Source organism: Lactuca serriola, chromosome 8 (assembly GCF_051521515.1).
Source record: "Lactuca serriola cultivar US96UC23 chromosome 8, Lser_US96UC23_V15, whole genome shotgun sequence".
Taxonomy (NCBI): Eukaryota; Viridiplantae; Streptophyta; class Magnoliopsida; order Asterales; family Asteraceae; genus Lactuca; species Lactuca serriola.
In genome coordinates this window covers 77,537,994-77,562,664 of record NC_136415.1, presented here as the reverse complement: position 1 = coordinate 77,562,664, position 24,671 = coordinate 77,537,994, and the positions used below count along the sequence as shown (strand labels likewise).

Here is a 24,671-nt window from a genome sequence, read left to right as displayed (position 1 = left end):
CATTCAATCGCCATTTTATAGGCAATTTCCTTAAACACCCCTTATAGACCAGCTTCGTGAATGAGGCCTACTAACGGTAAGAGTGACTTTTACTCATACATATATATAATGTTAGACCTTTAATGTTATATATAGTATAGGGTGGATTTTACACTTTTAAAATACTAGGTGTTTTAATTTAATAATAGATTTTAATTAAATTGAATTGTACACCAAAACTATATGGATTTATTAAATCTCTTTTAATTATACACCTTAATTAATTAATAAAACCATAAGGGTGTGATTTGAACTTTTCAAAACTATACTAGGGTTTTAGAATTTAACATTCCTAAATTAAACCTTTTAATCAACTTTTAAATTCCAAAACTTGAGGGCAAGTATTTGAAACATTTCAAAACATTAGGGTTTAGAATTTAAATATTTCAAAATCAAACTTTTTAATCAAAATTTAAATTCCAAAACTTGAGGGCAAGTTTTGAAACTATTCAAAACATTAGGGTTTCAACTATTTAGATTTCAAAACAAAACTATTAAGTTCAAATTTAAACTATAAAACCTAAAGGGAAAATTTGAAATTTTTCATAACACAAGGATCAAATAACAAATAATATAAATTAAACAATTAATTTCATCATTTATCTATATTTGACCTAATTTCAATTTCTTGCAAAATAAGTTACCCAATTAATACAAATAATCAAACTTTATCATATAAGGAAGTAATTATCTAATTAATTGGTAAATATCTTTTGTTTAATCAATGATATATCCAAAATATGATTAAAATTCGAATTTTAATGATCCATAACAGTTAAGGTAAGTATCCAAGACCAAAACAACAAGAAATCCTGAACATGCCTCTTTCTGACGCTCGAACTCGCCGAGTACCACACTGTACTCGTCGAGTTGAGGCCTACTCGCCGAGTACACTGTGGTACTCACCGAGTTCATCAGGCAGGGAGGCCAAAATTCGATTTTTGCAACACTTAAAGCATCAATACAATAGAAACTAACCAGTCTCTGATACCACTGATGGGTTTTAGCCAAAAGACATCCTATGTGCTCATGTAAACCCTAAAGCTTGGATCTAGGTTTCTCTATTGTACATGCTTTTAATCCAAGACTTAAAACCCTAATTCTAGCATACAAGTAATCATATTAGCATAAGAAATAGGTTTAGATGTTACCTTGATTGTTATGTAGTAATAACAATCTCAAATCCTTCTTGTATTGACTTTAGAAAGCTTAGAATCACAAATGTCACTCCTCTAATGGCTCACAAACACCAAGAGCAAAAGGATGAAGAGGAGAAGAGAAGGAGCTGCCCAAAACCGTGTGGAAACCCTAGAGGATTAGTTTTTCACGTTTTTGAGGCTTAAGGGTACTATTTATACATGTAGGCTATTAGGGTTTTAAACTAGGAAACCCTAATTTGGATGCTTAGGCCCTAAGCAACCCATGAACCCTTCATTAAGAAGCCTTGGACGATTTCTAATGGGTTTCCCCATAGAATTCGTCCAACCTAATATAATAAGGTTATCCATAGCCCAATTGCAATTATCTTATAATTACAATTCCAGTCCCTTGAGTTTAATTAATCTCTTTTAGCCACAAACTTAATTCTTATTAATTCTTGACTAATATTAATTAAACAATAGGATTTATCCTTTAATATATTATTCTCATAATATATTAATAAATCATAATTAATCCTTTCTCTCCATAATTCATCCTATCAAGTTGCTTTGGTGAAGGCAACCCAAAAGGACCATGCACCATCGGGTCAAGTACATACCAAAATAGTTATGGACTTAGACACTAATCCAACAAAAGGAATCTCTCCTAACATGAAATCATGAGCAAATCCTTAGCCCTACTCTAGCATGCAAATGTCATAACATATAACATAACAAACATGAATGGGTATTCTAGGAATCACTTACTTGAGCTCGGCTGATTGCACACATCACACCCTTTTTTTTATTAAAATCCCTTAATTAAAATATTTGTTTTTATGAAAATCTACCAAACCCTCTATTTGAGTTCAGGCACACCCAAGAGTATGCCCGCTTCCTTTAAACCACGACTCTGATACCAACTTCTAACATCCCAAAATTGTAAGGTAAAAAATTCATTTATAATTCATTTCAAAACATCAAGTAACCATGACAAAACAACCAAAAGTATGTCATAGTGTAACAATATCAGAGTACAAATCCCAAAATCATGTAAATACAGAAAACATGGGCAGATGCGGTGCGATCAATTCGGGCCCTTCCCTTTCGATCTGGAGGTACCTGAAACATAAACTGAAAATTGTAAGAACAAAGCTTAGTGAGCTCCCCCAAAATACCCCACAACATACATACATAACTGTCAAAAACAAATTGGGTCTATCTCACCCCCTTCGGTATCTTTCAACCGACACTAGTTCTATTTCACCCCCCTTCGGTATCTTTCAACCGGTATTAAGTCTATTTCAATCCCCCCCCTTCGGTATCTTTCAACCGGTATTGGGTCTATTTCACCCCTTTCAGTATCTTTCAATAGGTATTGGGTCTATTTCACCCCCTACAGCTACCATATAATCATAACATTAACAATCATAGATACAACAAGCATATATAGGTATAACAGGTAATTGTCACGAAGACAATCATCCTACAAACATAATCTAGCGAGTCGTTATTGGTGCCTTCAACCCACGAGTAAAGTGAAAGAAACTCACTTGAATCACAAAGCTGACTCCAGCTAACTGCTTTCCTGGAAAAAGACGGGTGCTCGACACCTCCTATCAATCCATACAAGGTAAACCCTAAGTCTACCTTTTAAAATAGAATTTTGACCAAATGACAAACCAAACCAAAGTTCAATGGTCAAAGTCAAAGTCAGCACACTAAAATGTCAACTATCCAACCTCAAGTCGTGACCAGCCCCTGTTCACATCGTGAGATCTCACTCGGTCTGATTCCAACTCATCCTGGCCAGCTCAGTCAAGAAAAGTCAACAGAGCTGGCCACACATCGTGGGAGCCTCCTCGCACGTTGTGAGCTTCAAAAAGCTAACAAGAAACGGGATCATTCAACCCTCACGTCGTGAGCCTCATGTCTCATGTCGTGAGATTAGCCTAAAGCCAAAAGTTCAACTTTTAAGTCCTTAATCCATTAAGCCTTGAACTCTAACTTTCCAAAAGGTCTTATAATTCCATAAGTGATGGAAATTCGATGCTTTTAAGACATATATGTCTCATACAGATCTCATTTGGATCAAAAGTTAAAGAAAATACAACCAACTTTCATGCAATGTTCAAAAAACTCAACCATTCACCAGATCTAAACTCCATATTACTCTTAAGACCCTAATAACTCATAAAGTTGCCAACTTTATGGTTTCTATTCATCAAACTTGCACAATCAAGAGGAAAAGTCGGACAAAACCTAGATCTAGCCTTATAGAACAATAAAGGATGAATCTTTGATACTTACAATGATCCATAAACAATGTAAGATGATGATGATGATGAAGATTCCTTGGAAGCCTCAACTCAAGATCGCATTCTTCTTCTTTTTTTCTCCTTCTTCTAAACCAAGAAAAGCTCCCAAATGACTAAAGATCAAGCAAGAATGGAGACTATGGTTTTTTTAGGTGAAAGAGGGTTTGGGGTTGACAAGAAACCCTAAAATGAGTTTAGAGATGATTAAATACGAAGGAAACCCTAAAATGATCATGGGCTTGTGATGAATCAGCTTTCACATCATGATCTCCATGTCTCATGTCGTGAGATCAGTTCCGAACAAAAGTTTTCATGCAACCTATCTCACGTCGTCAGCCTCCAATCGCACATCGTCAGACTTCTTTTCTTCCATAATTCAACCTTTTGACTCCTCGAAACCATAAGATCCGGCAGAAAAAATAGAAAAGAAGCAGCCGAAAGGCTACTGGAGCCCCTCGTTGCCGCTATTGTCGTCGTTAGGCTGCCTTCGGCCACCACCACTTTTGTGCCACCATCTTACTGCCATTTTTCTGTGGAATTCCGAGTGCTAGCCTCGAGTCTTTGGTGTTATTTTGTGGGTTTAATTCAAGTCCAAAGCACAGATCAAAGTTCGTGTTTCTCGAAGTGTTTCTCTAAGTTAACCGCACTCTTGACTTTAATTCACCATCCACGTTGGCGGCCATGCACGCGGACTTCATTTGTCGGACCCCCAACGAGAACTCCGCACTCTCAATCACCCGAACCACACCTTTCTAGAGGATCCATTCCACATCCTTCTCCAAGACCTTCCTCCTCGACTCCTCTGTAACCAATTTCTCGCCATGTTGCTTCACTTTCCCCTCTAATGCTTCTTTCTCCACCTCCAAGCTCTCCACATGTTGAGACATACGTTTCATCTATGCGTCCAAACTTGTTACATGCTCCTCCACGGACGCTTTCTCCCGACCAGCAAGTCACAGCGCCCCTCGAACTTACGTTTCTCGGTCTTACGGCTCAGAACCCTCTCCCTCTGCTCGTCACGTTCAACCTTAACGGCAATAAAGTCTACCAAATCCGAACTAACATTACGCAGGCGCCCGACTACAACCACCAAATAAGGGGCAACCTAGTTCACTGCAAACTGCAAGCTGATAGCCATATGGAAGTTAGAGAGGAGCTCCAAAGCTTCTATGGTGGTCGTAGGGAACGCGTGATGGCTCCACTTATATGTAACTGAATGGTGCGTAAGTCGAGACTCACAAGTGAGAGTCCACTCTTGGAGATAGATGTCGGGAGCCACCGAAGGTGAAGGGGGAGCACCCACATCAACATTGTCTCTCAGTAGAGACGAAGTAAAGATAGAAGCGGTTGGGAGTTTAACCTTTAGCTTTTTCCTAGATTCTCTACCACCAAGATCGGTTGCATCCTTCGGTTCTACCTTTGGTTCATGAGGAGATTATGTTGCCTCAATATCCATCCCCTCCGACAGGTACGAAGCGTCATCATTAGGGATGGTGATCAAAACGTCGGACTCCCTAAGCAAGAAGACCACGTTACGTCTCTTGTGAAGACTTTTGTCGATGGTACTGGCACCAACGTATCCAGTAAGTAGGGAGTCCACCCAAGCTATCCGTCGCTTGGTAGTTGCCCGACCGCCACCAATTGCCACCTCCTTTGTTGTTTCGTCTTTAGAGCGTTGAGGCGGAGGGTCATCGTGAGAAACACCCTCAACAAGTGCATCCACCAAGGTCGGATCAACCTGAGGTGCAGACCCCTCGTCCCTGACAACAGGGGGTGCACCAAGCGCCAAGGCTCTATCAGCGCCAACGGGCGGCGGAAGGGTCTCCACCAAAGGTACCTCATGGTACTGGAGATTTCCCTTATACTTTCCCTGCAGTACCATTTCAAAGGATAAGATCTTCTCGAGACCTACAAAGGCAAACAGTAATCGGAGTGGGTAAAGTTATTTCCTTTAAAAAGTATATTTTTTCCTCCCAATCTTCCCCGTTGAAGCAAAAACTCCTCAGCACCTAGGCCATAGTTAGGCTAGCACCCCACAGTTGTGGCGATCGGTCAGAAATATTGGTCACCTGGGGATAGCCATAACCAACCAGGTTTCGATTCACCCAAAGCCACTTGTCTTGCCAGTTTTTCTTGGATGCTTTCTGGATAACGATGAATGCATGTATGCCTCGCCTCTGAGAAAAGGTATGGACACCAGATTGGGTGGAAGAATTGAAACAGGCTTTGAAGGCCCAGAACCGAGGAAGCACTCCAAGGGCTCGACAGACCAGACCAGTAATCAAGTAACAGTGTTAAGCCCCAAACACATATCACAACAAATATCAAAACATAAACATTGAAACATAATCAACAATTTTCATTCTCATAATAATTTGTAATTATGAAACAAACTTTCTATTTATAATATCATACATTGATACATAATAAAATAATATAATTTTGAATCATATATAATAAATAATAAAAATATAAAGATTGTAAAAAATAAATTGTTTGAGGATGGTTAAATTGGACTTAATATAGGATCAATGTATAACACTACTACTATATCCATCTCATACTCATGATTTTCTTTTTAGAAAAAGATCTCATAACCATTTAACCGGCTCAAAACTCGTCCAAAAGATTCGGCCATTCGGGTTCGGTTTTCCCATACGTCCGGGTATTTTTGTCATCCCAACAACCCTACCCCCCAATCGGAGGTCATTTATGTGATTAGTCGCTCTATCATCCAGTTGAGACATAACAACTAACATCTATCTCCCTCTTGCCTCATTCCAAAATAAAAATATCCTGTAAGTTGCTAATTTTTGAAATTTGAGTTGTAACAGAACTTGTTTACAATGAATGTTCTCGGTTTGAAGTTTTGAATGAAAAAAAATAAAAAATAAAAGGATTGGAATAAAATTCAATTCCAAAACCATGAAAACTAGACAAAAAAGAATGAGGCTATGAATTAAAATAATACATTATGTGTTCCTTTGCAACTAATTTCACAGTCTTATATCTACATCAGTCTCTATTAATACAACACTAAACATTTACAAAAAAACCCACCATCTTCAGCTTGCGCTTCGCAATGGCCCACATCCTCATCTACCTCCATTACAAAATCCACAAAATATAACAACAACCCACTTATCTAAAGGCATCAAACATTCCTCATGGATTCCTATGATGAAATAGCTTCGTAATTGCTCTCCTCTCACAATCCTACATATAATAACAACATTCAAAAAACAAAACAAAAAACAAAATATACATTTTTCGAACTTTACTTACCTTAAACATGTGTAGCACCAATGGCTTATCAGGGTTCATTCTCTTCAACTTCAAAAAAGTATACCCAAAGCTCAATTGATCACGTGAAGTAAACCGATCAACTTCATTAAACCAAAGGCACGAAAATAAATTAGACATCGGTGTATGTGCTCTCACAATGAATGAACCTTCAGGTACATCTTCAATTAAAAAATTAAAAAATAAATAAATTAGTGACGTGGCTCTGAGATATGGTTTTGAAAATGGAAAATAAAAACTATGAAATACCAGTGATACGCACAACTTGGTAGGGGTTTATTAGGGTCTGAATGGTTAAATTTATGGAGTCCATCTGATTGATAAAATAAAAATTGTTCATCGATTGCTGTGTGGTTGTATTTATTTAAACGTTTATTTTGTTGTACTTCATCCCATACACAGTGTCGCGTGTAATGATTTGAAATTGCAAATTCCGATTTTTTTCTCCATAGAAAATATTCGATGATTTGGATTGGGTCAGTGTGAAGCCTCATCTTGCTATCGAGCCAAATTGAATACCTAAAAATAATAATAGAATTTTATTATTTCCAAGGGTATTTATGTAATTTTGGTTAAAACGATGATCTAAGAAGTAATAATACCTAGCGGATGGGAAGAGGCGATGTGATAAAAACTTAGGCACTTTTCCTGTTTTTCGCATGTCATTATATGGCAAGTTGTTTACAACAATTATTCTCCATAATCCAATAAACCCTTTTTCATCAGGAATACTTCCTTCTTTTGATAGTTTCACAAGTGTTTCTTTATCAACAAACATAACAAAACAAACATTCTTCTTTGAATACTCACTAATCTACAAAAAAGAAACCCTAATTAGAATCATTAATCATATTATTTTATTAAAAATTTTAAGTAAACATTAACTTAAACTTACCAATTTGCTAGTTGGCCTTCGCAAAAAGTCTGAGCTTCCAAAAATACAAGATGATACAACAACAGTACAAGAATTCATGTACATTTTGTCCTCATTGACCAAGTCAAACCCAGTGTTTGGAAACCCTTCGGGTCCTTTTATGAATCCACAGTGGATTGTTTGATTGGTGACATGGAAGGATTGTTCTCTTTCTTCAAGTGTTTGATGACCTCCAAATCTGGGAGTAATTGGGTTTTCATGTGAAGGTGTGTGATCTGTTTGAATGTATTGTAATGAAAAGTTTACAAATTTCCAAAAGGATTTGGGCTCGTTGAGTAGATCTACTGAGTCGATTAACTCAACTTCACAAGGGTTAAAACCTAAAATGTGTATATAGATAGATAGATACAATCAGATGAGAAAAAAGCATATAAATTTTGAATATTGAATGGTGGAATATGAGAAAAGGAATCTTACGTGCTCTATGAGGCTTCTTTTTTGGCTTCTCGAGGGTATATGGCTCTATGGATACATCTTTTATGTCTCTCAATGATGGAAGGCTTTGATGGTCTTCTACACCTAAGAAAATAGAAGTAAGTAATAATGCCAATGTCATATCAGAAGTTCCATGTGTTGGAGACAGAAGATTTTGCATTATAACACCTCTGTTATTTACACATTTAATGGCACAAAGAAACTATTAGGCATATTAATGAATTCTACATAAATTCATTAAGAACAAAGATGGAAACAGGCCTCAATATCATTAGCATATCATGTATATGTGTAACTTGTGAACTAATATTTCCCTCTTTCAACAGTTAGTTCTTTCCAGAACTAGAGTCTGGCTTCACAAATGACAAAACATCTTCTTTCATATAGACCTAACCAGAGCAAAATGCTAGAATGTCCTCAAATTTACTATCACAAATTCACAATTAAGCATTTTTCGATTACAGAAATCAGAGCAAGTGGTGGGAGGACTATAAAACGCTTCAAGGTTAAGTAAAATAGTATAGAGAAGTGAATCAAATTAATAAAAAGTACCATGGAAGAACATCTTAAATCCGAAAATAGCAAAACAGATGGAGAAGAGAGCAGCAAGTGAGAATAACCAGAACAACAATCTCATCCGTCCAGCCCTCCGACTACGACGAGCAGCTCGTAATCCATAGTCACTATTATGATCAGCAGCTTTAATCAGATCTGAACCAACAGGAACTCCCCTCCTCTCCGGTAACATTTCAGTTTTTCCTAAAACTAACCTCCTTCGAATTCATCTGTACAAAATCATAAGATCTGAAAAAGTTATCATACATCGAATCAAATTACACTAACTTCACTTCAAAGTAAACACACACATTCCAATAATAATACAAATTTACCTATTCCTGGCTACAAATCTTCCTTCTGAATGCGGATCTTGTTCCGAGCCCTAATTTCGGTATTGATTCTGTGAGTCAATCTGTCGTTTTCATACCAAGGGCCGAGAGAATCAAATTGACGAGTGGAAAGATTGAGAGGAAAAGGGACAATTGTCGGTCGTGCATCCAACGAATGCGAAGGAAGATGAACTTGAAAGCGCCTTTTTTTAGAAGACAAAATGTACTTTTATTATTTAGCATTTAGCAAGTGCGGTCTAAAACATGTATTTGACTCTGTCAAAGATTGGGTCAGGTAGGATCTGGATCAACTCGAAACATTTTTTAAGTGTAAATTACATCTTTGGTCCTTAAGTATAGTTGTTTTTACAATTTTGGTTCTAACTAATTTTCTCTTATAACTGATTTTTCAAGTTTGATCCCAAACAAATAGTCAATTTAAGGGGAAAAAACGTTATAATAATAAAGAAAGAAAAAAAAATTCAAGACACAAAACTGAATCCTACTAATTTCTTGACAAAAATTATAATTTACTTATATTTTATTTTAAAAATGATTATGTCATAAGTAATACCTTATTTTTAACTTGTAAAATTAGCAAGATAGAAAAGAAAGTTAGCAATAAGGGAGGTCATGAAAGAGATCTGGAAATGAGAGGGGATCAACTAGGTTAAGAATATATGCCAATACCATGAAATAAATATAAATCGCAGCCCAATTTATATATATATAATTGTGTCGTATGATGAAAAAAATTAGTTGTTACTTAAAAAACTAATTGTTAGCTCATAAGTTAGTTTAATAAAAATTAATTGATAAGCTACCTAGAAGATATATAATGACATAATTTTTTTTAGATAATGAGTTTTCTTTTACTAATTAGGGGTATATTTGAAATATTTAAAAAAAAACTTCTGAAAATTTAACTTATATGTTACTTTTTTTTGGTTTGTCAAATATGACAACTTAAAAAAAAATCGAAAAAAATGTTAGTTGTAACATGTCAGACACAACTTAAAAATGTTAAATTATAGAAAGAATTCTTACATCAACAAAAACGAACAAATTGCTTTTGCTAAAGATGTTCTCATTGAAGGATGTTGAGAATTCTATGACCTAAATGGTGTTCATTCTCTACAAAAATTGGAATATTATAGAATGTATAAAATCCTTTTTGTCATCTTATACGTTAGCACCGACAATTCGAAACATGAAAACATCATACAAGTATGTATAGGGATAACTTTTAGTGCTAAAAATTTATGATTGTGTGTATGCATGACTAAATGATACATATGAATTGAGTAAATCATTAATACTTGCGAATCATTACCGAGACCTATTATGTGAGGTTCAATAACATATAAAAAATAGTCTTGATGATAACTTTTATCGGTTAGTTTTATATAAAACGAAGGTTTTCTGATGTTCGCTCTTATAATTACAAATTATTTTTATTCTTTAAGTTAAAATCTAGAAAAAAATGGTCTCAAACGTCAAAATATTTCTTTGGTGAATAACTCTAATTTTAAATATACAAACCACTAAACTACATCAAATAACAAGCATATAACTTCTAATTGCTGTTAAAAAAAGGAACTTTTAGCTTATTTTAATATACAAACCACTAAAGTACATCAAATAACAAAGCATATAACTTTTGGTTGCTGTTCAAAAAAATACAGTATAACTTTTGGTTTATTTAATTATACAAACCACTAAATTACATAATACACTAGGTGTGAGCCCCATGCATTACATGAGTGTATTTAAAACAATTAAATATATATAAACATTTGAGAAATTTGAATTTATAAGAAAATAAGAAACATATTGAATTACTAAAATTAAAGTGTTTTTTCTCTTTTAAATTTAAACAAATCATTTAGATAAAATAATCAAAGCAAATTAATAAGATTTTATTTTAAAATTTTGAAATTACAAGGAAAGTCACTTAATGAAATTAATATGCATTTATTATTAAATTTAAATATCATATGAAATTTAATAAAATAGGAAAACCACAAAATTACATATGGAATAAAAATTAATTCAAAATAACCACAAAATGACATGTGGCAAAATGAATGAGAGTGTGACAAGTGGCAAAAAAAACTTTCATTTATTAGAGAAGACTAGTTGTGAGACCCGTATGTTATACGGGTCTGGTAAAACAAAAAATATATATAAATGTTTAAACAAAAATTTATTTAAATTTGAAATTTGAATTTAAAAGGAAACATATTAAATACAATATATAAGTACTAATATTGTAATTTATTGACTATTTTTAATTAAGGCAATTAATAATTGGTGTGTAAATTTGATTGTTAATTAAGAAAAGATAAAAAATAAGAAAATGACAAATGGAAAAAAATTTATTCAAAAATACCAAAAAATGATATGTGTCCAAATTAATGTAAGAGTGACAAGTGGCAAAAAAAATTTTTATTTATTAGAAAAGATTTAAAAGTGGACCTAATAATTTTGTTACAATAAATAATCATATTAAAACCCTAAATTACCATAAAAAATGTATACACTTTACAAGCAGAGGGAGAATACCAATAAAAAGAAAATCAAAATAAAAAGAATCGCTAATAAACAAAACTCGGCGGCGCTTTACGCTTAACCCACACGAGAAACTGGTTTTTTCTCATTGGATTGGCGCACGAGAAACCAGAAAATCAAAAAATGGCGAATGAAATGGAAGAACTAATTGGATTCCTCTCGGCTCCTTCTCCACAAGTAAGTTAGTTCTGGTGTTGTTTTTTGTACTTAAACCCATTAGTATTATCAATTATGTTGTTAAAACCCTAATTCACAGAGTCGACTAATTTACTGTGCTTTTGAAATCGTTGTTTGTGATTATAATTCAGTTGAGCTATATTCAATTATTCAGTAGAGAATTCAATCAAATAGTTTGATTAGGTCCAATAAGTCACCATTGTAATGGTATTCATCAAACGTGATAATTATACCGTGTTAAGATCCTAGTTTATATCATCGGAATCGAGAGTTTCGTTGCAATTTTTGCTTGTAGTTATTCAAGTTCAAACCACGAATTTGATTCGAGTCTGTATAGTTTGTTATCAAATTGTAAGAACTCGTTACTTGAAAGCTTGAAACATTACTTGGCTTATTATTTTATTATCAGGTGCAGAAGGTAGCTGTTGATATCGTTCGTGATTTAACTGGATCAGAAGATGGACTACAATCCCTCGCCAGTTATTCCAAAACCGTGCTTCCATCCTTGTGTCGACTATTAGGTGAAAAAAAGGTGCTATATTGTTTACGTTTTGGAGATGAACATCTTATTTCTCAATTCTCATCATGTCATCTTGTCACTTTCATTCTTCATACCATGGCTTAACTTCAACAACCATGTTTCAGGAGGTTTCTGAAGCAGCAACACAAGCTCTCGTGAATCTCTCCCAAAATTCTGATTTGGCATCAAAGATGATTGAAATTGGTATAATTAAAGACACCATGGATATTCTATACAAACAAGGTTGTGAAATCACTGGATTACTAGTCATGCTTCTTGTTAATCTTACACAGCTTGATTCTGGTGTTGAATCATTGCTTCAGGTTTTGTTTCTTTAATTTGTTTAGTTTATTGATTGATTTTTATAGACGAATTATTTTATTAGTAGTTTATGTGGATCATATGTGTAGTTGGGAGATGATAAGGTGCAGGGGTTGAATGTCATGAAACTTGTGAGATCATTTTGCACATCATCCAATGAGAAAAAAGGTCCAATCATTTTAGAAATTACAGTGTAACATATCTGTTATATCTAAATTCTCAATACTGATTTTATAATTTTACTTTTTTTTTGTTGAATTTAAGCAGATGATCCATTTGGGCATGTTGGATCAATACTTGTAAACATTTCAAAAAACAAAGAAGGAAGATCACTTCTTTTAGACTCCAAACGTGGGCTTTTGAAACAAATTATCAGACAATTTGATTCCACAAGCATATTGAGAAAGAAAGGGGTAAGTTCAAACTTCAAATTCAACTACAACCCTTAAAGAATAATAATAATAACCGGTTTTAGCCCTTGAAGATTGAGTATATTTCACATCTTACCCTTCATAGGTATCTGGCACTATTCGGAACTGCTGTTTTGAAGCTGATAATCAAATACAAAATTTGCTTCTGATATCAGAGTTTCTTTGGCCAGCTTTACTTCTACCAGTTGCTGGAAACAAGGTCTGTATTTTCATTTTTATTTTGATTTTAAAGAATTCATAACAATGTTTCTCATTTTTGTGATTTAATTATATTTATTTATTTTTTTATATCAGGTGTATAATGAACAAGATACTTCAAAGATGCCACTTGAATTAGGAAGTGCACTTTCAATTGAGAGGGAACCTGTAACTGATACTGAAATACGCGTCCAAGCATTGGAGGCTATTTACTTGATTATATTACAGGTGGGAGGGTATTTTGGTAATTTTGTAATGTTGTGGGAGGTTTGTTGTTTTGAGGTTAACATGGGTATTGTTTGGTGATGAGTGTACAGGGGGCAGGTAGAAGGGCATTTTGGTCAGTAAATGGACCACGGATACTTCAATTAGGGTATGAGGAGGAAGAGGATCCGAAAGTAATGCGTGCATATGAGCAAATTGGCTCTTTGGTAATTATTATTATTATCATTTTTTTATTATATTGTTTTAATACATTTTGTTAAAAAAAAAGAATGTAATGTGATTTGATGGATTTTTGCAGCTAGTTGAAGGTAATGACACGGAGGAAGGATCCATGCAGACATCTGCATAGTATGCATCAAAAGTTTGTGTTGTTAAACCCGTATGATGTTTTTGCTTTTATTATTTAATGGCGTATAATTTTTATTAATCTTTACTCATTAGTGATAAGTAAGCTTTGTTACAGATTGTTAGTATATTCTCAATGATAAGGATTATGAGGGCATTTATGTCACCTTGTTACACATTTTTTGTGGGACAGCCATTTTGTTTATGAGTAGAGATGCCAAATAATATTTTGATGCGCTTTATTCACCTAAAAACAAAATTTTTGATCGAGACAAATTGTAAACATTATCACCATAAATAGACTCTTTCGGGTAGAGTACAAAACATGGTACAATAATCATTCAGTTAATAAACTCAACTTAATTAACGTCGTTACTTACTCAAGCACTCGGGAATGGATGTAGGATTTCGTAGTAGGTATTATCAGTGACAGCCATATATATATATATATATATATATATATATATATATATATATATATATATATATATATATATATAATGTAGTGACGCAATAGTAGAACAAACAAAAATTTTGAAAATTTTTACATTGCATATGAAAAAAAAAACAGGGGTTATCGGTGCCTCTATGAGCTCCATAGTGGAACCGACCGTACAAGCACTACATGCAGTCAAGAAGTCCAAAGACTTAGATATTGATTCAGAGGAACATAGAAACTACGGTTATTACCTAGGATGAAAAGATAACGTATGGAGTCATTATACAAGCTCTGTTTCGTTGATGATTTCGGGACGTAATCATCCTAAGGGGGAAATAATTGTAACGCCCGCAGATTCAGGCTAGTCAAATTTAAAGACGATAAGCGTCAAAAATGACTTTTTTATAGATGATTATTTAGAATAAATAATCTTAACTAAGTTGTAGTATATGTCACAAGGTTTCCGTACATATAAAGAACGCTGAAATTCGAGTTATAACAAAGAAGTTATGACCTGTCGAAGTTTCGCGACGAACCGGCACGACATCGGGAATCGTAAAAAGTGAGTTTACGATAAAGTATTTTTTAGCCTTAGAGATCTAAATGAAAGTTGTAGAGTATGTCTCCATCTACGTGTGGATATAAAGAACGTCAAAAACGGAACTCGTATGCAAAAGTTATGACATTCCGAAAATGTAGTTGTCTAAGAGCATGACACGTGTCATAAACCCTAATTTGACTGGACTCATGACGTGAACATGATTTCTCATGACGTGAGGAGTAAAAACTCCACCCAAAGTTTGTATTGACGATGACATCCCAAAGTATTAATATCAATAAAATACATTTCTTCGGAAATGCTTTGATAATATATTTATCATGTTTTTGGGAACAAATTCCGCAATATATTTCTTTAAAAAGAACATACTTTGGTTTTCAAAACAATCATAAACAAATCAGTCTTTTCTGGCCGTGAAAATGAGGATGTAACAACAAATGAAACCAAAAAAATTACATTTAACCATAAACATTTATAACATCATTTCCAAACAAAACACCTCGTATCTTCTAGACAACATTTTTTCATCTCATAATCACCCATATACTGCCTTTTCAAGCAAATGTATGTTGTAAGCGAGCTTGATGTGATCGGGTGCAAACTCAATCCCACAACGGTAAAAATAGAAACTATATGCTAACATATAAGACAATGGGTAATCCCTTCTATCACCAATTGGTTTTAGAAAATGTAACCTTATTGTTCTTCTATATTGAGCATGGTTGTGCTAGTAGCAATTCTAACAAGTGGGTTATGAGCTACTAATGTGTATTTAATGTACTTATATGTTTATCTAAGTTTAATTTTTAAAGTTATTCCCTTCAATAGACTATTAAACACACTAGGCAGTGTACATAATCGTGTAATAGTATAACAACGGTAAGAACGAGTGGCGAACACAAGGAGCGGTGTTTAAATTACTTTAATTTACTTAACTAACTATTAATCAAATAAGAAAAGGTATATGTTTTCCTAGTTTTGCAAGACTAGATACTTAATTACCAACTAACTCAAAATTTACTTAATTAAACTAACACTAAAACTAAGCAACTAGACAAGTATGAATGTACTAAGGTGAGAAAGAGACTTTCGTTTAGCTTCGGATTTGTTGTTATTATGGTTGTTTCATAGAAGTGCAATGGATTTAGTTTCTTTGGCTACCGATTCTTAAGATGACCAAATTGGTATTCACCAATTTAATCATTTAGCAAACTAGCTTATTTATTCGGTAATCAAGCGGACAAAATTACAAGTTCACTAGTGTTCGGTTCGAGTTGCTTAGACTTATAATTAATTGACCAATTAAATTTATTGATTCAATTTTATATATGATTTATCGTCATATATTGCCTCCTATACTTTTTTACCCACTTTTCTACTTAACCCTAGGTCTTAATCAAAACTCTAGTTCTACAATTTTGCAAATCACAATATCATAAGATTCAAATTCAATTAAGAAAAATAGTCATTCTAACCTAATCAAATTCAGCAATAAGCAGATAAAAAGTAGTTATCAAAAGTACTTGAGGTTCTTTAATAAGCAAAAGTCAACAAATAGCCAAATTACTAAATCCTAACTATGAAATCAACCATGTTTAGTCAACTCATCCTAGCTAAACGAAAGTCATGAGTGTTTAGCACATGATTTCAGCAAACAAAGTCATAAAATCGAGATTCAAAAGCAAAGACATAGCTATTCGTAATGAAAAATCAAAAAGTAGAGTTTAGTTGCCTTTGATCTCCTCATTTTAATGATTGTGATTGAATTCCTTGCTTCCAATGCTTAATTCCAGTGCCTTTGCCTAAAAAAACTTCGAATTCTCCAAAGCCAAAAGTTCCCATTCAGAGGTTTATGTGAGATATTTATACCTTTCCCGAAAGCAGTCGTGGTAATTGTATTTATCCCGTAATCTCCAAGTCATCGAATCTGATCGAGAATCTTCAAGACGCCACATCGTGGTTGGATCACCATGACGTGTTGGGTGTATTTTTCTTCATTTTATTGCTTTGGTTCAATCTTCCATCTTTTAGCTTCCTTAATATAGCTTCCAACTTTCTTTTTGCTCCAAACAAGTCTTTTAGTCCCTATAACACAATTCATAGCAAATTAAGTATCTTTTATTCTATTAAGGACATAAAAGTAATTAAAATATTAATGTATGGTGTATAAATATGTGTATAAATATGCACATATCAGCTACGGTCGTAACTCAGATGATGTGGTCCGCGCAGGTGACACAATCCCAACCCAACGAAGTTGATCTTAAAGCCTTGTATTGAAAGTCTTCCTGATGGCTCAGGTCAGGTGAGCGTGTCTCGAGAGTGTCGACGATATGAAAAAAAGATTAAATTATATGAACAATTGTTAAAGGGGAAACCAAGGACGAAACTTGGGTTTGAGGGGAGGATTGTTTATGTGCAATGTGTAATCTATTCTATCACCAATTGGTTTTAGAAAATAGAACCATGTTTTTTTTTCTATGTTGAGTATGTTTGGACTTGTAGCGATCCTAACACGATGATCTTTCAAACTTAATAAAAAATGAATAATGTGTTATACAACTGACACCTAGATCATCATAACTAGTATTACATAATGCAATGTATTCATGGTATTCACAAGTGCTCGAGAATGAGAGATATCGAGGAAATGTCTAATTTACCCTTGCGTGGGAGGTATGCGATGGACTTTAAGGGTAGAAATTTGAAGATGCGAGTTGCATTAATCAAATCTTCAACAAACTGAGTACTTAAAAAAAGAAGTTGGGATGAAAACGTAATATTTTATCAACCACATTCGCCACTTTTATAATTTGTTCTCTTTAAATTAAGAAACTTGTTGCTGTTGGCCTACAATATCAAACATTAGAAAAACATAAATTAACTAATACATTGAATTATTGAATATTAATACATTAATTATGTTAAACCAAACGGTAAATAAGCCCCATTAGCTTAAAATAAATTAATATATTATTACATTTAAGTGTCAGCTCTTTTTATGCTAAAGTCAAGTGCATACACCATACAAAATACATATCCGATTATTGTTTATTTGGTTTGTCAATTTGTTGGCATGTATAATAGTAGAAATTAATTATATAGTTGGTTTCATTTTGCCTATTTACGATTTTACAATAATTACAATGAGATTTATAAACCCCCAAACCTCGATGGATATCTAGTTGGCAACAATATAAAAAAACCCGAAACCATAACAAGAACCATCTCAATCGATTTCAAACCTTGGGAACCGAACGAGTCCAATCACATATGTTCTAATTCCGAAAGTGTTAGTTTTGGAACCGATTTCAATTTCAAAGACTAGTATCCAATCCCAATGTACTCCTCTAGTCGAAACCATATCAAATAAGATAAATAGAAAATTAAAATATTAAAGGACCACATACATTATATATTTGCCTTTACTCCTCTAGTTGAAACCATATGAAATAAGATAAGTAGAAAAATAAAATATTAAAGGACCACATACATTATATATTTGCTTTTGGGCCAACCTAATAATGTTGTACTTTCCAAAGTTATTTTATCAATGTTTGAGGGGCTAATTGGCAATTAACTTACACATTTTTGGCGCTAAAAATCAAATAAGAGGATGTTAATACTTTTAACATTATATTATAATTAGTTAATTAGTTAATAGTTAATTACAGCCTGCCAATGAAAAATAAAAAACTGAAAAAAAAAGAAGCAAGGAAAGAAAAATGGCGTCTACTGGTTTTTTCGGAATGGCGCCAAACGAAAACTAGAAACACACCAGATTCAATATTCCCGCCATGGTAGCTCGTCGATATCATCTTCCGCCATTCACCACAACAATTACAGAAAGCCAAATATCGATTGTTTCCCTTTCCCCCCCTCGCTCTCTTGAAATGGATTTGTCGGATATTGCAAAGAAGTTAGGGCTTAAGGAATCGAAGCAAGTCGTTCGTAAAGCCGCTGAGCTCCGTCGCGTCTCCGATCTTCAATTCGACTCATCCAATGCCGGAATCGTAAGTAGCTAGCTTCTGTTACGATGTTTCTTCATTTACTGTTGACTTGTATTATGCCTAATTTTCCACAATGTTTTCATTTCGTAAAAATGTAGGGAGAAACTTGCAAAGCTCTCATCTGCCTTGAGATTGCCGCTAACATGTATGTGCGAATTGGAGAATGATGTTTTCATTTCTATGTAGTTAATTTCTTTCGTTCTAATTTGTGATGATGAATCTGATTGTTTATCCCTAATAATTGTAGGAAGCAAGTTCTATTTGATCGTCAAAACGCAATAAAGTTGAGTGGGATGTCGGAGAAGGCTTACATTAGATCTTTCAATGTGATGCAGAACGGGATTGGCGTCATGTATGTTCTTCATCTTACTTTTGATTCCATTGACATACATCAGATCAAACATTGAATAATCATTTCGCGATGAATTGTAGGAATCGGCTTGATATTAGGGAATTAGCTATTCAATTTGGATGTGTTAGGCTCATCCCTCTTGTTAAAAAAGGACTATCACTGTAAGTTCATATCCACCATTAACAAATAACAACCATTTTACATTCCTCATTCCTCATAACACATATCAATATCCCATCTCTAAATCCGATTCTATTACAGATACAGAGATCGATTCATGTCATCATTACCTGCTTGGAGACGAGCCACCACTGATTGTTCAAAGCCTGTGTTCACAGCTGCAGGGTTCTACTTGTGTGCTAAAAAGCATAAGGTATGTCTTAACGAATAATGATTTAAGCGTTTATTTCATCATTTTGATACTAATTTGGTTACTTTTACAGCTCAAAGTCGATAAAACTAAGTTAATTGAACTTTCTGGATCATCTGAAGATGAATTTTCAAGTGTAAGAAGCATTTATAATGTCTATACACATACATATATCAACAATCAATCTTTGTATGAAATCCTAATGTTGGAATCAATTCAGGTATGTACATCCATGAAAGACCTTTGTCATGATGTCTTTGGAGTCTCACAAGAAAAGAAAGATCCAAAGTCTGTGAAAGGGAACCGAGGTAAAAATTAAACTCTCATTTACAAAAACTTTTTTATTACTTTCATTTAATAATTCAAGCAAAATAATTTGTATACATTTGTTTATAATCGTTGCTTGATTTTGCAATATGCAGATTTGTTGGATGTTTTACCTGAAAAAAGGCAAACTGAGGATGGTGGTTATTCATCTGATGAAGGCGAAGATGTATATAACCTTTCTAATTTCTCCTAAATACATATTTACAAATTATAATGCAATAATCAAAGGGAATTGAATTGGGTAATATAATGGAACTAAAAAAAATAATGTTTGTTTACAAAAAAACAGTTTATTACTTAGTTAAATTATGTATGTATTGTTTTCCAAAAACAACTAAAGAAAGTTTTTATTATAAATGTATTTAATTAATTTCTGTTTTGAAAGTGCTAGGTTAACTTTTTTGGACTATTTAAAATACATATATATCATAATACTTAAACTACATGAAATGTTGTTTATATGTAATTTATGTAGCTATTTGATCAAAATATGTTTTTAAATAATAACATTTTTCTTTTTCTTTATATTTTTGTTTTATTCTTTCGATTCAATCAAATGTGACAATGTAATATAATCTTTAAATTCCATTATATCAAACAAACTTTAATAAAACTCATAAAAAATTATACATTTTTTTATATAGTATCCAATAATTGTTTCTAAATAAATTTAATTTATTTTTTTGTAATGTGTTGCAGCATTCAGCCTATAAGAAACGTAAACGTGAGGACAACCACAAATATGAGGAATGGAAATCAACCGTAGTAGAATCAAATAAACAAAACAAAGAAAAAGGTAACAATATTTTTTTTCAATCTTTTTATTCATTTTCACCAACAAATTTAAATAAAAATAATTTTGATGGATTATTTTTTATTTTTTAGTTGGTGTTAAACGAACAAAACAAGCACAGCTTAACTTTTTGAAGAGAGATCAAGGAACTGAAGTTGGAGCTACATGAAAAAAACAATTGAGCTAATATTAACTCATTTGTTGTTTTTGAGATATTGGGAACACTTTTTTTTGGAAGTTAATGAAGAAATTAATTTAGTGTTGACTAAATGTATAGTGTCTTAAGTCTTTTTGGAAATATATTGAAGAAATTTTGATCACTTGTTTATCTCATTGATCTTTTGTGTTATTTTGAAAAAAAAGGATATTTCAAATATAATATCAAGCATAGGAAATATCAACCAACATTTTGGATATTTTCTTTAAATATTAAAGTAATGAAATTTTGTAAAGTAGATAAAAGTGTAAAGTTATTATTGTACTTTATGATTTTTTTTAATGAGTGTTTAATAAGATTCAAAGTAAAATAAATGGGAAATAAATTTAATATAAGAATAAATGTTTATTAAAAACTATAGTTACTTTAGGGATAATGCATTTAGAAATAAGGACTTAACCAATTATAATAAATTTTTGAGCTATTAAAAATGATTATACTGTTTGCATCAAAAGTTTTTGTTTATAAAAAAAACTATGCATTTAGTTGGACTAATTATCTTTAAGTTTGGTAACATTTAGAGGTAGAATGTACCTGGTAATAGGGCTTTTTCCATGACCGTTGCAACATCTAGACGTGGAATGTACCTGGTAATAATAGGGCTTCTTCCATGACCGTTGCAACATCTAGACATGGAATGTCTAGGGCTTCTTTCCCGAACCTGCTAACATAATCCCTTAAGGATTCGTCACTTCCTTGGGTTACTTTGTAAATGTCACTTGTTAGTTTCTCAAACTATAAGAAAAATGATTATTAAACAAGTTAATGAGATGTGAGAAAGAAGTAATAGAGTAATGAAGAATGTTTAAGAGCCACTTTAATGCAAATCCTATAAGGGTTGCACCAAAACCCTTACATAGACAAGCCTCCTTAAGATGTTAGGGAATAAGAATAATCTCCATGCGTTCTTTGTATTGGACGATATGTTCTTTAGGATTTGTGGTCCCATCATATATCTTCATGTTAGGTGTTTGGAACCTCATTTGAACTTTGATGTCACAGATAGGGGGTGCAAATCTCCCTATGGCCAATTGGTGACACCTCTGGTATAGGTTGAATGAATCACAGATGGTACACTTGAGATCATGTCTCTCAATTGTTTGAGTTTTTTTTCATGACTGGACCTATCCCCATATCTTGGCATTAGGTAGGATGAAACATCCCAAAAATATAACCTAAAATTTTTTGTTTGAAAACATTAATAAACCATAATATCAAATATCAAAAGATAAAAACCATGAATCGTGTACCTCAATTGTCATAATAAATTATCAAATCAAAACTAGTGTCAAGATCATATCAAAATATCGGAGTCAATCTCCCAGACTAAACTGTAGTGCGTGTCATGCCATCATCCCGAGCCCTTCCCTTTGCTAGCTGAAGTACTTGAAACCAAAACTGAAACTGTAAGCACGAAGCTTAGTGAGCTCCCCCAAACTACCACATACTATACAATAACATATAAAACACATACTGGGCCTTCCCTTTGCATCAGACCGAAGTCCGGAACTAACTAGGGCCTCGCCTACTGCATTGGACCGAAGTCCGGAACTGACAAGGGCCTCGCCCACTGCATTAGACTGAAGTCCAGAACTGACTAGGGCCTTACCCACTGCATCGGACCGAAGTCCGGATCTGCATCAGACCGAAGTCCGGAACTGACTAGGGCCTTGCCTACTGCATCAGACCGAAGTCAGGAACTGACTGAACATAGCATAACATAATCATATCATATAATATGAACACATATACTGCATACTGCATCGGACCATAGTCCGGAACACATAACACATACCATGCATGTATCACAAAGACACCAAGCATACTGAACTACTGCATCGGACTGTAGTCCGGAACTACTACTAACTAAACGAGCAGACATTGTGGTCGTAGACCTGTTCCTACTGGAATGAAAACTCACCTCGTAAGGCTGGCTGCTGAAATGTTGCTCGGGAACTGTCTGACTACTGCTCCGGTAACTCCCCGGCTACAATTCCCAAAGACACTTAATCAAACACTAATAACTAATCTTAGGGTAAAATGACTATTTTACCCCCTGGTCAAAGTCAACAATCCGTTGACCTGACTCGTCGAGTCCCTATCTTTCCTTCTACCCCCTTCCTGACTCTACTCGTCGAGTTTAACCAAAACTCGACGAGTTCTCCTTCTTTACTGATATCTTGCCAACCTTCGTCCGACTCGCCGAGTTGTATGATCAACTTGTCGAGTTCACCTTCAACATAAGAACACGTCCAGTCTGTGACTCGCCGAGTTGTATGAACAACTCGTCGAGTCTGTTCTTACGGGTAAGGAGATTGCCTTGGACTCACCGAGTCAGGGTGTAGACTCGCCGAGTCCCTCTACACTCAGATCCATGTCTTAACTCACTGAGTCTTTACTCCACTCACTAAACAAATTCGCTACTACTGAACAGGGAATCTAAGACTCATGACCTGACTCGCCGAGTCAGAAGAACGACTCGCCGAGTCAGAAGAACGACTCGCCGAGTCCTTTGCATGCAGTTTCTATTCAGTCGATTCTAATCAGTTTTAGTGCATCCAATTCATAGATTTTGGTTTTTGGGACTATCTGAACGCGTAAAGTTGCTAACTTTACGTGTATCTATGATGCAATGAATCAATAACACTCAAACTTGGCTATTATGGGGGTTACTTGACTAGAACAAAGCCATGGCTTCCAAAAGGTGGCCTTCTTGAGCTCCTAGAACTCAAGAGAGGCTAGATCCGAGATATGGCTTGATTACAAAGCTTCATCACTAGGGATTTGGGGTTTTTGAGCTCAAAACCATCAATTTGGGGACAAACTAGATCTAGCAATACAATAACCAAGATGAAAGCTTTATTACCAGAAAGGATGGCCAAAGAGGAGTATAATCTGGATCTACTTCTTCCTTGAGTTCTTCTACCTTCTCCTTCTTCTTCTTGCTCAACAATGCACTAATATTCCTTCACAAGGGCAAAGATCACTCACACACACTTCAAGGAGGCTAGGGTTTCGGGAATAAGTCTTTGAGAGGTGAAGGAGGCTGGTTTGGGGCTATAATGGTGTTTAAATAGGGTACACACCCTGAAAATTAGGGCTTCATCCAGACTGGCGGACTCGCCGAGTCCAGAGTATGGACTCGTCGAGTCGCCACGCCAACTTCACGTGCTGACCCGCTGCTACTCGATGAGTTAGGGTCACTGACTCGTCGAGTAGCTTCTAAAATAAGAAGGAAAATAATGTTTTAAATGCGTAACAGGAATGGGGTGTTACATAGGATGTTGAATATTCCTACAAGATCTTGGGCAGTAGGACCTCTCGTGCTAGCAGTTGCACCATCTGTGAAGATAGGCATGTGCCTTGAGATGAAGTCTGCAAATTGGTGTTCTAAAGATGCACGGTTTTTGAAGTTCAAGATCATGGGCTACAAGAATGAAAGCGAGGTTGGAGTAGTTTCCATAGTCCTTCTTGAGTTTGAGCTTAGCTTCTTTATTCTTTCAAATAGTATCTTCTTGGTTTCACCCTCTTTGGTGATACCCTGCTCAATTCTGGTCAACATAGATGACTTTAGTATCGGAAATCATAACCGACATTAGCCCTTATGGGGAATTCAATACTCTTTCTTTGTGGGAAGGTTTTCACCAACAAAAATAGATGGAGCAGTGCTAGAAGTGAATTTTGGCAGAGTAGACATTTTTTTTTTGCAAAATGGTTTAAGTGAGAAAATCATAGAAAAACTTTTTTCAACAATCTCAAGA

The 24,671-nt window shown here is 34.3% G+C and overlaps 3 protein-coding genes across 5 annotated transcripts; 2 read left to right on the top strand and 1 right to left on the bottom strand.

The window, feature by feature from the left end:
* Positions 1 to 6,429: 6,429 nt before the first annotated feature.
* Positions 6,430 to 9,295, bottom strand: LOC145069070 (transmembrane protein (DUF616)). 3 transcript variants are annotated; one of them, XM_079016048.1, is made up of 8 exons: positions 9,059 to 9,294; positions 8,721 to 8,972; positions 8,151 to 8,252; positions 7,695 to 8,053; positions 7,402 to 7,613; positions 7,062 to 7,318; positions 6,782 to 6,960; positions 6,430 to 6,712 (listed from the first exon to the last, which is right to left on the bottom strand). In XM_079016048.1, the coding sequence occupies exons 2-8, from the start codon at positions 8,914 to 8,916 to the stop codon at positions 6,662 to 6,664; spliced, it is 1,356 nt and encodes a 451-aa protein (XP_078872174.1). In that variant the 5' UTR covers positions 8,917 to 8,972; positions 9,059 to 9,294; the 3' UTR covers positions 6,430 to 6,661. The 3 variants fall into 3 exon arrangements, with proteins under 3 accessions (XP_078872174.1, XP_078872173.1, XP_078872175.1); XM_079016047.1 differs by having other exon boundaries at positions 8,721 to 8,953; positions 9,059 to 9,293; XM_079016049.1 differs by lacking the exon at positions 6,430 to 6,712 and having other exon boundaries at positions 6,822 to 6,960; positions 7,049 to 7,318; positions 8,721 to 8,953; positions 9,059 to 9,295.
* Positions 9,296 to 11,647: 2,352 nt separating this feature from the next.
* LOC145070353 (ARM repeat superfamily protein) lies at positions 11,648 to 14,019 on the top strand. The gene is made up of 9 exons (XM_079017285.1): positions 11,648 to 11,803; positions 12,213 to 12,335; positions 12,449 to 12,646; positions 12,734 to 12,812; positions 12,912 to 13,057; positions 13,161 to 13,274; positions 13,370 to 13,501; positions 13,591 to 13,704; positions 13,797 to 14,019. Exons 1-9 carry the CDS (start codon positions 11,750 to 11,752, stop codon positions 13,845 to 13,847), a joined length of 1,011 nt encoding a protein of 336 aa, XP_078873411.1. The 5' UTR covers positions 11,648 to 11,749; the 3' UTR covers positions 13,848 to 14,019.
* Positions 14,020 to 18,561: 4,542 nt separating this feature from the next.
* On the top strand, positions 18,562 to 21,013 carry ORC6 (origin recognition complex protein 6). The gene is made up of 10 exons (XM_079015896.1): positions 18,562 to 18,854; positions 18,950 to 18,996; positions 19,099 to 19,203; positions 19,284 to 19,364; positions 19,465 to 19,576; positions 19,647 to 19,709; positions 19,794 to 19,881; positions 19,996 to 20,066; positions 20,600 to 20,696; positions 20,786 to 21,013. Exons 1-10 carry the CDS (start codon positions 18,639 to 18,641, stop codon positions 20,860 to 20,862), a joined length of 957 nt encoding a protein of 318 aa, XP_078872022.1. The 5' UTR covers positions 18,562 to 18,638; the 3' UTR covers positions 20,863 to 21,013.
* The last annotated feature ends 3,658 nt before the right edge of the window (positions 21,014 to 24,671 follow it).

Bases quoted from the DNA above. Each gene is read 5' to 3' on its own strand.
- LOC145069070 (XM_079016048.1), bottom strand. From the start codon at position 8,916: ATGTTACCGGAGAGGAGGGGAGTTCCTGTTGGTTCAGATCTGATTAAA. The intron at 8,253-8,720 runs GTACTTTTTATT...CTATTTTCTTAG, and splicing joins ATTTAAGATGTTCTTCCATG to GTGTAGAAGACCATCAAAGC. The intron at 6,713-6,781 runs GTAAGTAAAGTT...TATTATATGTAG, and splicing joins TGGTGCTACACATGTTTAAG to GATTGTGAGAGGAGAGCAAT.
- LOC145070353 (XM_079017285.1), top strand. From the start codon at position 11,750: ATGGCGAATGAAATGGAAGAACTAATTGGATTCCTCTCGGCTCCTTCT. The intron at 12,336-12,448 runs GTGCTATATTGT...ACCATGTTTCAG, and splicing joins GACTATTAGGTGAAAAAAAG to GAGGTTTCTGAAGCAGCAAC. The intron at 13,058-13,160 runs GTAAGTTCAAAC...TACCCTTCATAG, and splicing joins GCATATTGAGAAAGAAAGGG to GTATCTGGCACTATTCGGAA.
- ORC6 (XM_079015896.1), top strand. From the start codon at position 18,639: ATGGTAGCTCGTCGATATCATCTTCCGCCATTCACCACAACAATTACA. The intron at 18,997-19,098 runs GTATGTGCGAAT...TAATAATTGTAG, and splicing joins CTTGAGATTGCCGCTAACAT to GAAGCAAGTTCTATTTGATC. The intron at 19,204-19,283 runs GTATGTTCTTCA...GATGAATTGTAG, and splicing joins CAGAACGGGATTGGCGTCAT to GAATCGGCTTGATATTAGGG.